This window comes from Ascidiella aspersa, chromosome 3 (genome assembly GCF_963924565.1).
Source record: "Ascidiella aspersa chromosome 3, kaAscAspe10.2, whole genome shotgun sequence".
Lineage (NCBI taxonomy): Eukaryota > Metazoa > Chordata > Ascidiacea > Phlebobranchia > Ascidiidae > Ascidiella > Ascidiella aspersa.
In genome coordinates this window covers 10,242,472-10,256,296 of record NC_139449.1, presented here as the reverse complement: position 1 = coordinate 10,256,296, position 13,825 = coordinate 10,242,472, and the positions used below count along the sequence as shown (strand labels likewise).

Below are 13,825 nucleotides of genomic sequence, written 5' to 3'. Positions count from 1 at the left end.
CGATACCGTAAACAAACCTTTTTTATAAAGACTATGATTAAAGCTGGCATATTGGATTACGCGCATCTTATCATCAATACGGGTCACTATATGTTTATGATAACCTCGCCCAATTTTACAGCTTTTCCACCAACAGTTAGGATTATTTAGATTTTAGAACATCTAAAACTAATTTCGGCTATCCCTGGACAATGGGACTTTAATGAACCTAGTAACATATCCATGATTGACAACAAGTTGCAGACTTGTACCAAATTTATCTTAAAACTTGATACAGTTAAAGAAATTTATTCACATATTAAAGATGCTGGCTTGTCCCCCCCCCGTCAAACAGCAAATCAAGTGGGAACAGATCTTACAAGTTTTACCAAACCAAATCCCTTGTGACAAACTTTACCAATTTAATTACGACTGTACCGTGAAAAACAAACGTCGAAGTTTTCAGATAAAATTAAACCTAAGGGCCATCGTGACCAATGACGCCCTGTGCTCATTTGGAATTAAAGACTCAGATAAATGTGTTTTCTGCTGCGATGCATTAAAAACTGTAGCGCACGTGTTTTATTTTTGTACCAAAGTAGCAACTTTCTGGGAAGAAGTAACTGCCTGGATCTCGGCGAAACTTCTGATTGATTTACGCCCTAACCCTGTTCATATGTTGTTTGGTATTGTGGCAGATCAATATGAAACCCTTTTGAATTGTTTGTTGTTGTGTGCGCGTTTTGTAATTTACCTATGCAAGTACGCCGAATCCGTCTCGAATTTCAATATGTTCCTAGGTATGGTTAATTCGGTTCAGAAATCGGAACATCTTATCGCCATTCGGAATTATAAAATTAACGACTTTCTTTGCAAGTGGCAAGGGCTATTTTAAAGCTCACTATGTTACCCCGAATCCCCAACTGTATTTTAATGCCTCCCTCTTATTTCGTCGCTTTCTGACATGTGTTTTATCTCGTCACTTTTTTTTTCTTTCGCACTCGCTTTGTTGTGTCGCTATATAATGATAAAAATATCAACATAAGACAAGCTGACTGCAGTTTGTCGTTTCATGAAATGATAACTAAATGGTGGAACATTTTATAAATTTTACTTGAAATTATCACTCACGATGTTTAATAATAAATTGGAAATATAAATTTATCTACAGTAAAAGAGTCACAGAAAAAATGGTATCCTGTTGTTCTACGGTAACGAAAATGTATTCAAAAGTTGCAAATGCTTGAAAAAAGCTTGACTTTTGATTTTATTTTACAAACAAACACCACAAAGAATCAGCGAATCACAGTATGCTTGAGGAAGAGCAGGTAGAAAAGAAACGGTATATTTGTGACAAAAAACACACAGAAGAAATCACAAAACCATAAAGAGTAGACAGAAATGAAACTAAACAAAGGGTATAATAGACTATAGAGTCTATATACTAGTACAGGGGTGGGCAAATGTGTTCAATGGAAGAGCCATTTGCAGAAAAAGGTACCAAAGAACCTCAAAACTGTTAAAACGATAATAATAAACATAATAGTAATAACGATAATAACAAAATACTACGCACAGTATTTATCAATTTCAGTCTTTTGTTCAGAGAGCCACAAAAAACATGCCGGGGAGCCGCATGTGGCTCGCGAGTCGCAGTTTGCCCACCCCTGTGCTAGTACATCATTTCAAAATGCGATTTTTTGGTTAACATGTCGAAAAAGTAAAGCACCATGCTCTTACGCCGTCAGCCATACTTTAATCAAGCACAATTGAGCACCGATAACTGGGAAAGGGAAACGAATTAGCCAAGAGGAAAGACTTTCGAAAAAAGATTCCTTAAATTTGACTTTTGGATGCACCCCACACTGTAATAGTTAAAAAAATGGGCTGACTGTTAATTGTGACGGTCGTTAAGAAAACTACAAGCAACGGAAAATACTGTGCGATCTAAAAGCAAAGTGCAAAGGAAAAATTTGATAAAAGAGCTTAAAACACAAAGCTCTCACGCACAATTAATATAAAAGAATAATAATTACAGTTTTTTTAATACTTTTAATAAAGCTGGTGGTTCAAAGCCTGCGGTTTAAAAAACTGATCTTTTGCGTCGCCATTGAACTTAAAACGCTTCTGGAAAACAGATTTTTTTATGTGAATAGTAAACGCTAGGCAAAATTAACCGTTGGCACATATAATACAGTAGGATATATTTGGCTGAACAAATAGGACCAATGGGTGTACAGTTAGGAACTTTAAATCATAATTGTACTATATTCAGGGCTTGGCTGAGTAGTAGTCTTGCAATGCCAAAATTTGGGAAGCTTACTTTCAAAATTTAAACAGTCTATATTTTTTCAGAAAGTTTAACATATTTTGGAAACACCCGATAACGTATTTGTCAATTCGAAACCAAATTGATATATAACCATTGCATTGATGATGTGCGTTATAGATTTTATCGGGAAAAACATATAATAGTAAATTCAAAACTGAAATTTAATAAAAATGGTAACACCGAATCAAAATTTGGCCAATCAAGTTGGTTAACAATTAACATGGCCGTTGCATGCTATAATTTCAACAATTTTTGCCTTTTCTTCGATATCTTTTGCAAAATAGTTCGGCTTTCAGTATCGCAAATATGTAGTTTCCGACATCTTTAACCAGAAAACGCAAAGAGTGACCGTAAAATGCCATAGAATAAAATGAAATTTGAGGAACGGAACTAAAGTTATGAGCAGAATACACCTAGATAGCCCCAGCCCACCGTTTAGACTACTAGAGGCACGTGACAACACCCTCGTACCAAAAATCAAGCTATCAAACAAAATCGGATCATATAACATCTCACAATTGCCGTTAAAACGCTGTAACGTTTCCGACTGGCGCGTTACTCTTTGGCGTTGCGCGATGAAGCCGAGCGAGTAAAAAAATAACACAATAAATAAAGGCGATCCTAAAAAATGTAAGATCGTCAGGGTAAATTATTTAGAATACGCTTTTTACGAAAAATTTGCGCTTATATCAACAAACGATAGAAATTTTTGCTCACTTCGAATGAATATTTTTCATATAAAACATCAATAAACACTAAAATAGTATATTAAACAAAATTTCATAAAAGTAATTATTTTTAAATTAATGGCATTGTTTGCTGATTAAAATTAACAGTGGCTGGTCATACGGTTGAAGTTTGGGCACCACTGGTCAACATGGTTTGATAAGACCCCTAATGAGTGCTGAAAATTGAATTTTTTACAGTTAATCGATTAACATGACGCATCGCCTGAACTTTGATTAAATTGAGACGGCGGTTAATGACGCAAGGTAGCACTAAAAATGTCTCAGGTAAAAACAGGTCGATGAGAGCTCGCCCAACTTACCCTTACGAGATTACCATAATGAGTTTTAGGACTTGAGCCGGTAGCCGCTACTTTACACTAGGGCTGCTAAGTCGGTTAATAAATAACCCCTCGATTCCGACCTCGGCCAAAAATAAATTCGATTCTTACTCCCGAGCCCCGAGTCCGACCAAATGTGCGATTTCGTGTAGTCCCGAGTCCGGCTCTGACTTTGCAGCCTGTATTGTGCGAACGTAGCTAAATACGGCGGATATTGAGCAATCCACTCATAAAAAACTCATCCACCCACAATGCGTGTTTGGAAAATATCCACCCTATGCTATCCTGGCTTTATTACAGTTGGCCGCAAAATTTGGTAATGCGCATTCGCTTGTCGGACTCGGGACTCTGGTAGTTTTACGTGGCCTTACTCGAGGCCCTAGTCTGACTCCAGCAAAACAAACCGACTCCCCCCGAGTCCCGGGACCAACTCCGACTCCGCGGCACTGGTTCACACAAGACGCTTATTAGACAATAACAGTAAACAATTTACAATTCTAATTAACTTGACTAAAACTAACTGGAAGACTAACAATTTATACCAAAAATAATGTAGCGTTTTCTCCTAAAAAACGGTCTCTATTAATAATTTTGGCTTTCCTACCAGCATAACAAACATGTGACCCCCGTTTTTCAGTTGATGGGGAAAACTTTTTGCATCGTCTCAGCAGACGCGTTGGATTTTTACAAAAAGGGAAGAGAAAGGCGGTTTCCAGAAACCAATTATCCCATCAGCATTTTCGCCTTAATCGTGTCAAAAACATGGGATTCCCCGCCAGGATTGCGATTTTCTATGGACTAAAGCGACCCAGAGACCTTCAGTCTCACAGGTGCGTTGTCATGTCGTCGATCCCCTCAGACTCTTTGTCAGCGGCGCGGTGCGACCCCTTGTGGCCGATTTCGTGCACCCCTGCGAACCTCGGTTCACTGGCGTTCGACTCAAGCCGGTCGCGCCCTGACAGCGGCTGCAGTACCACGTCAAGCGATTGTGACATCATCGCCGGTGACTGGAGCGTGACGTCAGAGGTTGATGACGCAATCGAGAGGCGTGTAATGATGATTGGTGGGGGAGGTGAGGCGCGCAGCGGGCGTTTTTTGGCCAGGGCCGCTTCGAGAGACTTGAGAAGGGCGCCCGGCTCTTTTAGGGCAAACTTTTCGAGGTCTGTAAAAAAAATTCGAATCGTAAGGAAAAACAGGAAAATACAACATGAACGTACGGTTGCATAAAAGCAGGCGAAAATTTGTGGCCACCCGCTCTGTATTTAGGCGATATTTTCTCCAAAAACTTCAAGAAACGCACAACTCCTCGTCTAGCATTAGGATTTGGAAATCGCGTTTATTTGCCTATACATTTATGCAGGTTCTTGTTGTTGTTGATGTAAGACAAATTTTAAACTTATATAAAAGTCAACTATAGTACATTGCCGGTATGCAGTTTCTGATTGCGTCTCGACAAAATAAATTTCGACCATGCCTTTGGATAGAAAAAAAAATATATATATATATAATCTGACCCGAAAAACTTGTGGTAAAAAAGGACAGGCTGATTTTAAAATGGTCGAAACCCACATGAAACGATCTGAAAGCTCCCCAAACCCTTTTTTGTTGAGAGTATAAATGAGGAAAGGTCGTTTCTTGATATATTATTGCAATATCAATTCCCGATATTTTCGGCTAAAAATTTCGAAATTCGGTGCAATACCAAGACGTTTTTATCGTCATGGTCAAAAAAGCGAAATTGCTTAAAATGTCAATGCTTTTTAGAGTCCGCCGAAAATTGCTCTGTTAGGAATCCTATACTTCTTCGAATTCGTTTCAGAAATTTACCAGTAAAGGGTAGAAAACATTTCTGTTATGCACAATTTAATTTGGTATCGGTTAGTCAACAATAATCTACTACCGGTCGAGTATTATCATTTGGGTATGGCTACAATCCGATAATGTCGGACATAGTGTAATATATGTGATTAATGTAATTAATGCAATTAAATGCATTGTGTCTTATCAATAACATCTACCTTTCAATACGTGTCCGGAGTCCTTCATAGTCTTGTGCTGAGTCCTCCAAACAAAGTAAAACTGGTTGAAGATGGCCAGGTAAAACTCGTTCATGACAGTCACCACTTGCTTGCGCTTGTTGCAAATGCTTTTAATTTAAAAGAAAAAAAAATGGTCTTAAACCTCTCGCGTAAAATATATATATAGCGAATAAAAAACACAACCAGAGCTAAATAAAACGACAGTGAGTACTAAATTGAATTAAAAAGCTATGTGCTTTGCTTATATTTCACTTACATTTTTATAATGTGGTTAAGTCTACTAGGTTGTGAGTTCGAATCTCACCGAGTATAGATTTTTCCAGCCTGGATTTTCTTTCATGTAAAACAGTGGTTCTGTGGTACGAGTACCACTAGTGGTACGCGAAGTCATTTTGGGTGCGTACGCTGTACGCAGTATGTTTTTAAGTAAAATTACAGTTTTACTAAAAGGTTAAGCATTTATTTTATTGTAATAAGCTATACATTCATCGTGATGATTGTATAGTTAAATTTTTTATGCTTCTTTAACGATAGGAACTATTATCTTTCCGGAACATCTATGCATATTTCGTTTATGACATCATAGCAAAACATCACAAAACTTGACTACCAGTATCTTGCAAGGTAAAAAAGAGAAACATTTTTGAGGTGGGCCGCATTTGTTTTGAAATTTCCGGGCTAACTAATTAGCTAATCCACCCCTGTTAATAATCCTATATACATTTTGAGTAAAGTTGAGTTTTTCGACATTTTGTTGGTACGCAACAAGATCATAGAAGCTCGATTAACGCAGTGAAAAAAAGGTTGAGAACCACTGATGTAAAACCTGGGTTGCTCGATTTGATTTTGGTGAGCCCTTTAAATGTCTGTGTCTTTATAAGCTTACTAATTCACAAAGTGAGTATTTGAAATTCGGAGTGCATTTACAACCAAACGAAAAACAACGAAAAATCCAACCAACCAAACAAAAAAACAACCAACCAAAAATCATCAATCAACCAACCTACCAAACAAACAAAAAATCACCAACCAAAAAAAAAAAAATATTTAACCAACAAAAAAAAAAACAACCAAAAAAACAAACAAATATTCAACCAACCAACCTGGACAGGCGGTCTTCCCGTAGAGCGGTCAGCGCAATCCGCGTAGCGTTAATGGAGACCAGTGCGAGCGGGAAGTTTTGCTCGTAGTGCGTCGACAGGTTGTAGATCTCGCCACAGAGCTGGCGATGGTCGCAGACCAGGTGCAGTAGGTGCATGAGAGCCAGGAAGCCGGCACCACGCAGGTCCGTGGCCGGGTCGCTACCTGCAAGAAAGATATGTTTTGTAGAAATGTTAAAATCAAGCCTGAGGCGACATTTAGCCCCGGTACCTATGTCCAGTGGCGTATCCAGGGGTTCGGACCCCCCCCCCCCCCTTTTCGTAAGTGATATTATCGTTTTGTGTTCGTTTTTGTCAGAGTTTTACTCACCGTCCAAAGTTGCACTGCGGCAATGTTTTTAATGTAATTATAGGTCACGCGTCGAAACCAAAATCAAACGCAAAACGCCATTTTCGTCTTTTGTTTGGTCGAGCGTAAACGCTAGATAGATTTTCGCTTTCGCCTTTCGTTATTCGTTCGGGTTGGCTAATCAGCAAGTGTGTGTTCGACAATTAATAATATAAATCAAGCGGTTTCCGCTTTTTTCTCTTTGAAAACGTTGAGTTAGACGGTGCTGATGTTTCTCGCTGTTTGTTGTCTGCGTTAATATCAGATCTTGGTGTAAGACTGCGGTCAGCAACCTGTAATTCATCGGGCCCGTCGCCTCTTTGACAAACTATACACGAGTTCATTTCGAATACTTTTTGACTATTTTAACTACGTAAGTGCGAAAAATTTTCGCGCTTCGGGCGAATGATCTTACTACGTTCGGTTTGTTAACGTTTTGATGCTGTATTTTGAAATAGATCAGTGCTTCTTTGCCGTTCAGCCGTGGAAAGCTGCCAAGTGCGTCGCGGACAAACCGAAAACGTATTAAAAAATATTTGACATATAACATTTTTTTATTTTCGGCAATGTAATAAAAACTTGCAAGAAATTTAAAAGAAATACTGTTATACATATACTGAAATTTTAAGGGCGTTAGTTGGACAAAGACCAAGTGGATGGGACCCAAAGCAAAACTTATAACATGGTTATACCACATTCTTCTGTTGTGTATGGCTACAATGATAGAAAGTTTGCCTTTATAACGCTAGTAGCCTAAATTTAGCCAACTTTGAATACGTGAAAATTAATTAAGGTCGGTACATTTGCCTAGATATTGTTTTGGGTTGGTGAAATTAAATACATTTTTTGGTAAAAATAAATGCGTTTCATTAGCGGACCTGAAAAATGCTTCACATTGACTACAATGGGTCCTCTCAACAGATCCTACTTTGGCAATAACTACAGTAAATAGAAAAAAGCAGAAATAATGAAAAAATATATTTAAAACGGAGATCTACAAATTAAAAGCCACATTGGAAATTTTTCTACTTAATAATTAAATAAACAAACTTTTCAAGAAAAACAATTTTTTACCTTGAAATCCGACTATTTCCCAATGAGGACCGAAGCGAGGGCAGTTGTGCTTAGCACCGGTGATTTGCTTGTAAATGGTTTGGAGGACTCGACAGTGCATTGACTCATCGTTGTTCATTTGCACTGAAGCAAATTACAAAAAGTCAATTTATTACAAATGGATTGTCAGAAAGACTGGAGCAGCACAATTGGGAAAAGTGTTTTCAATATTTGGACTTCAGCTGTTAAGAGTTAATTATAATTTGACACAGAAAAAATGAGTTCAGTAGGCGTGATTACATCAAACAACTTGTGTCTAAGGGCACTCCTGCCAGTAGGGCATGTGGGTGTCAAGTAGCACTTACCAGGAGACAATTGTACTTGCATTGGCAAGCAGTCGAGTGAAAAATTTAAACCCTTTTGTTAAATTCTTTATAAAAGATACTGATCACAGTATTTGATGAACTTTTTCTGCTTATATATTATGTTGTATAGTAAGGCCAAGTTATTAGTACAGTTGCCTGAAAAAGGTCTAAAAATTGTTCATTTACCTTGTGCCATGTAGAACAGCAAGTTTCTTTCATCGATCAGCGACCTTTGTAGACGGCGGGGTCCAAATAGAAATCGGACCAGTTGAGCAAACCTGGTTTGCTTAACTTTGTTGGCATTTTTAAACCCTTGCAGATTTTGAACTTGAAAATGTTGCAACGCCTCGCTGAAGTTGATGTCTTCCGTTGCTTTCACAACTCCACTGACTGAATACATGACAGAAATATTGACAGTTTTACCAAACTTAATGGATAATTTAATAAAAACAAGCCAGATTTCTTAGATAGTATTTTTTCCAACGATTTATTTTTGCTAGAGATATATTTAAAAGACAATTGAAAACCAGTACCCAAACATAACCAAACTAAAACAGTGGTTGTGTATTTAAGCAATTTACACAATTTAATTTTAACTGAGAAAAAACTAATATCGGTTTTGGACAAATATAAAAGGGTTAGGTTTTTAGTCCTAACCTTTAAATAACTAAAAATAATCTAAACCCACCTTTAGAAAATGAAATCTATGTTGATTTTTGGGCAAGTACAAAGTATTTGTGGAAGAACACAAAATGTTGTAAATTCAATTAATAAATTTTCATAACACAATAGTGCCAGAAGTGTGAAACAAGGATATTTATTTTTTAACAATTAATAAAAATAGATGGCTAATCGCAAATTTTAGTAAAAAATAAAGCTATTTAACACGACATCTCAAATTTAGTCACAGCAATAAAGAAAAGGTTAACCAAATTTATAGTATAAAATTAACTGTATTGAAAGTCACCAGAATGCCTTGACACCTCAAGGTGATCCCATTCAGCAGTTTCCTCCGCAACACTTGTCTCCCATCGTTTGCGTTCTGCATCCTTTTGCACATCAACAACAATATCTCCGGTAGTGAGCAAACCTTGCTCGTGAAGTATTTCACTCTATGGAAAACAATGGCAGATATAATGCAAAGTGTCAGAGACAAGGCTTAATAACAGAGAATTATTTTTTTAAAGATGCCCTTACAAAATCATTTAAATCAGTGGTTCCCAACCTTTTTAAGTTAGCGACCCATTTTTAATGCAAGTTTTACTGTACGACCCACATGAGATATGATCAGAACGAATAAAATTACATAAAACCTACATCTTTACAACGGAGCATAAATGTTATGTAAAGATAATGCTTTGCAACCATCTGAAATAGCTTCACGACCCACTGGTTGGGAAGCACTGGTTCAAATCAATGTGTGAGTCACGCAATTAACTATTAAGCACTGCCTGAGGCTTTCTACACAGCTAATAACGTAATTTAAATGGATTAGGGAATCAATCCTGAAAACATGACAAACCTGGGAAAATTCTATTTAACTATATCATCATTCGAACTGAATAGCTAATACCATCACCAACATAAAACGGGGGAAGGTTAGTATTTGACGTATTTTCAACAATTTGGGAAATTTTACGATGAAAAAAATTGACTAAAAAAATATTTTTTTTAACAAATTCGACAAATATTAATTTAAAAGCTGTGTTGCCAATAAAGGACTGCAATGGTATATAGGTCTAGGCAGATGGAGTCTTTGTTGTTAGCATGTTTAGCTGAGGGCCAGTAGAACGCAAACTGTTTTTTTACGGTGCTTGGTTAAATTTTGGGGAAATAAAAAATGAAAAACAATTCAGAAAAGATGTATTTTAAAAAAAGTAAGCCAGTATTCCTACAAAAACAGTTTAGTTTAGTGGTTCTCAAGATGTTTTATTTCATGGATGCCATTTTCTAAACAAAACTAAATTCACCCTGGTTAAAAAACAGCACAGTTTGTAAATGTCAACACAAAAAACCTCCCTGAGCACACTGTGAAATGTCTGTGATAAGTTTTTGTTTCACATGTGCAAAATTACAGACACTCTTTGGATTTTAAAGTGGACTCTGCCTACTCCTTCCACCAATATGCATATGTACTGTGCGAAATAGTCAAAATATCACCCCCAACCAAAATGTGCTTTAATTTGGTTTAATTTATTTTAAATTAAACTAAAAAAAATAAATTATTTTAAATTAAACCAATGCTTCGCAATCTCTTTTAAAATGTTACTACTGATGTTAAAAACAAAACAATTACCTCTTAGTGAGTTTTTTTCCTGTTAAGAATTTCTGGTTTAAAATACTGCATAAAATCTGGTCTAAAATCCTACTACTTGTTTTACAGTTATAAAACTAGTTGTCACAATTGAAATTGCAATGAAAAAATAACAAAAAATAACCATGGAAGAATAAATATAATATCAATAATACCCAAACCGAAAATGCTAACTCGCATCCTAACCCAAATAATGTTAGCAATATAAACCCCCGGACGAAAATGTGGTAGGATTCCAGTCCGGCACCAAAACTGGTAAACAATAAACACAGACATTTTAAAACATTAAATATATATAGGCTAATTGCAAATAAACATTTGGTGCTAGTAAATGAATTTATTGTAACCTTTTAAACAAATTAATAACAACAACCTTGACCTTTACAAAAAAAAAATATTATTATAATGTTTAGGCATTTGTCACTCAGTTAATAGTCTAATTTAAATAATCAAATGCTTAAAGTTCATAAAAAATCATAACAACTTGACAAAATGATTTGAGGGCCTAAATTTCCCTTTATTCCTTGTTAAATGTATAAATTAAAGTTTAAACTATGCATAAAAGACTTTTTTTGCAATTGACTTACGGTTGTTTTTGCGTTCATCTTGAATAAGACACCTTCATTTTAACACAAAGCACGCAATATAACATTGGCAGCGGTCCGCACGATAAGAAATAGTATTACAAGTTATAAAAAAATTACGTATGCTAAACGTGAAAATGATTTGAGAAAAATCTTAGCAGCAGTTGCTAATCCCACTGTCGACCCCTGTCTCACTTGTGGTAAATTAAAGTGCAATATTTTGCGCCATTTTAAGTCCTGCTCACGTTAGGTAAAAAAGTTAACAGTTTTACTTATTTTTAAAATGTCTCTTTTTTCACCAATTTTTTTAATGTAAAGTTTGAATAACTACTCACCCAAAAAGTTATAAGTTATGGGAGGAATTAGTAATCATGCTAAAGTTGGTATATTGTGGTGTGCGTTTTTGTAATTTAGTTTGTGGCGTAACTAACAGTTTCCACACGACTTGACTGCAAATTTGTCATGGTTACATTAGGCTACTGCACTTCGTAAAAAAAAAACATTTACAAAAAAATTACAGAGCCAAAATCCACCTCGGCATGTCGTGCATTTAGTCTGGAAACTATCAGGCTATCGTATTTTCACAAGACAAAATACTAATTTAACAAATTTATTATCTTAGTTTACCACTTTGAACGCCTGTCTTCGTTTGACTCGTAGCAATAGGCCTACAAGGTTTTAATCTTAAACTTAACTACAGGCCTTTAGCCATAGGTAGTTTATGATCTAGCTTTTGTTATCAGTTGTTAATGGATTGCGTCAAACTGAATGTCATACACACAATTCGAAACTGTTCAATGTATTCCTATATTGTGACCCACTGGTTAGTCAATTGCAACGTGAAGCACGATACCAGCGATGTGGAGTTGGATTTAGGAATATTTAACTGCTCAGTCCGACGTGCGCTTGCGCAATATCAATGAACTGTCCAAGTAGCAAACTGCAAAAAAGAGTACCTATCCTAAAAGTAGCCTATGTGAAAGGGTGGGGTACGGGGTCGGATAGGGTTGTCGAACTCGTTTCTTATGTAGGTCTATATTAACTTTTTTCCATATTGCAAAACTCATTAAACAAAACACTGTGTTATATCAGTCATAAAATAATATAGCAAATTACAAATTAAAAAGTTTTTAGGAAATATTTCCACAGTTAAGTACCGGCTAAAATTGAACGATACCAATATATCGAGACGAGAGGAATAAACGGATATATTTAAAAAAAATGGTTTTAAATAAAATGAACCGTATGCTAAAATACGTTAATTTATGTTTAAAATAAACCAAAGTGTTTTTTACTTAAGGCGGAAAAGGACTTTCGTTAGTTTTTACGGCTGAAGTTGCGTTTTTTTTAAACCGACCAGGCAGCCTTAACTAGACGGTGAGACATTTGTAAATGACGAAAAAGTACTTTATAGTCGAATTTTACTGCTGTAAGTCATTTAACGCCTAAGTGCAAAAGAACAGTTTGGTTTTAGCATGCAAAAATGCGTAATTACAGTCGAAACAATATGAGGTCTTCGTGTTCTACTAAGTTAAAACATGTGCAATTTGGAGTGAGATCATTGCTTAGCCTTTTTCAGGCAGTTTAGGTTAACTGGAATGTTTTAACATACTTACTGTCTACTTTTTAAACTTTAACCATTCTATAATACGTAACCATTTTCTAATAAGGCAAACATACCACCGTTATGCTATTTCACCGACGATTGAGTGCGAGCCGGTTTTGTCTTATTACTGAGCTGTTTCACACAATTCGGTACCAAGTTTAAGAAATCCAAAACAACAAGGTCCTAAGTTTAGGGAACCACTGTTCTACCATGTAGGCCAGTGGTTGTCAAACGGGGTGCCATTCTATTTCTCACGGGTGCCGAAAGATATAGATGCAAATCAGAATCTGATTTTTGCTTAACTTTTTTTGCAAAGATTACAGCGGAATAAACCAATTATAATTTCTTACGTTGAGTAGAGTTGATGTGTGTTGTTCCAGCTCCGTTTATTGTGACATTCAGATTATTACCATCGGAAAATAATCTTGTAGGGATGCCACAATCTATTTATTATTTCTGAGGGTGTAGCTAGCCATAAGAGGCCAAGACAACACTACTATACTAAATAGGCTTTCTTAAAAAAAACACACACAAGACTAGGTGCTTCTACCAAGAGTGAAACTTTATTGAGTCATGCAAACGTAAATAAAGACACAGCAGCTCGAGATCACACACAACACACTGGTGGGCGCCCGCGAGCGCAAACGTCACCCATTGCTAACCGTTGGAGGGCGTATGCGCGGGAAGAGCAAGCGGGCACCTAAGTTCGACTCAACGCAACGCACACCGAACGTACATCTTTTATGTACAATGCACAGATAAAGGTAAAGTACCATTACACACAGCAAAGTGTCGGGGTTAAGGGCAATCGTTGAACAAATGCTGCAAAAATGCGCCCGGAAAAAGGTGACAAACCGAGTAACGAGTAGAACACTCAGGTCGAGTAATTTGGTAACTACGTCGATGAAGTTACTAAAAACTTCATACAAAAGCCTGCCGCTTATTCGAAGATTTTTTTAGCCGTTATACGACTGTTTTTCAAAATAGTTTTATAAATGC

The 13,825-nt window shown here is 36.5% G+C and overlaps 1 protein-coding gene across 1 annotated transcript; it reads right to left on the bottom strand.

Annotated features, from left to right (window-relative positions):
• Positions 1-1,583: 1,583 nt before the first annotated feature.
• LOC146159138 (ELMO domain-containing protein 3-like) lies at positions 1,584-11,346 on the bottom strand. Its single transcript, XM_083384291.1, has 7 exons — positions 11,224-11,346; positions 9,290-9,434; positions 8,509-8,712; positions 7,979-8,101; positions 6,520-6,721; positions 5,396-5,523; positions 1,584-4,539 (listed from the first exon to the last, which is right to left on the bottom strand). The coding sequence occupies exons 1-7, from the start codon at positions 11,239-11,241 to the stop codon at positions 4,202-4,204; spliced, it is 1,158 nt and encodes a 385-aa protein (XP_083240417.1). The 5' UTR covers positions 11,242-11,346; the 3' UTR covers positions 1,584-4,201.
• Positions 11,347-13,825: the final 2,479 nt, after the last annotated feature.

Bases quoted from the DNA above. Each gene is read 5' to 3' on its own strand.
- LOC146159138 (XM_083384291.1), bottom strand. The intron at 6,722-7,978 runs GTAAAAAATTGT...TCTTTCTTGCAG, and splicing joins GGAAATAGTCGGATTTCAAG to GTAGCGACCCGGCCACGGAC. The intron at 5,524-6,519 runs GTTGGTTGGTTG...TTAAATTAAAAG, and splicing joins CGGGAAGACCGCCTGTCCAG to CATTTGCAACAAGCGCAAGC.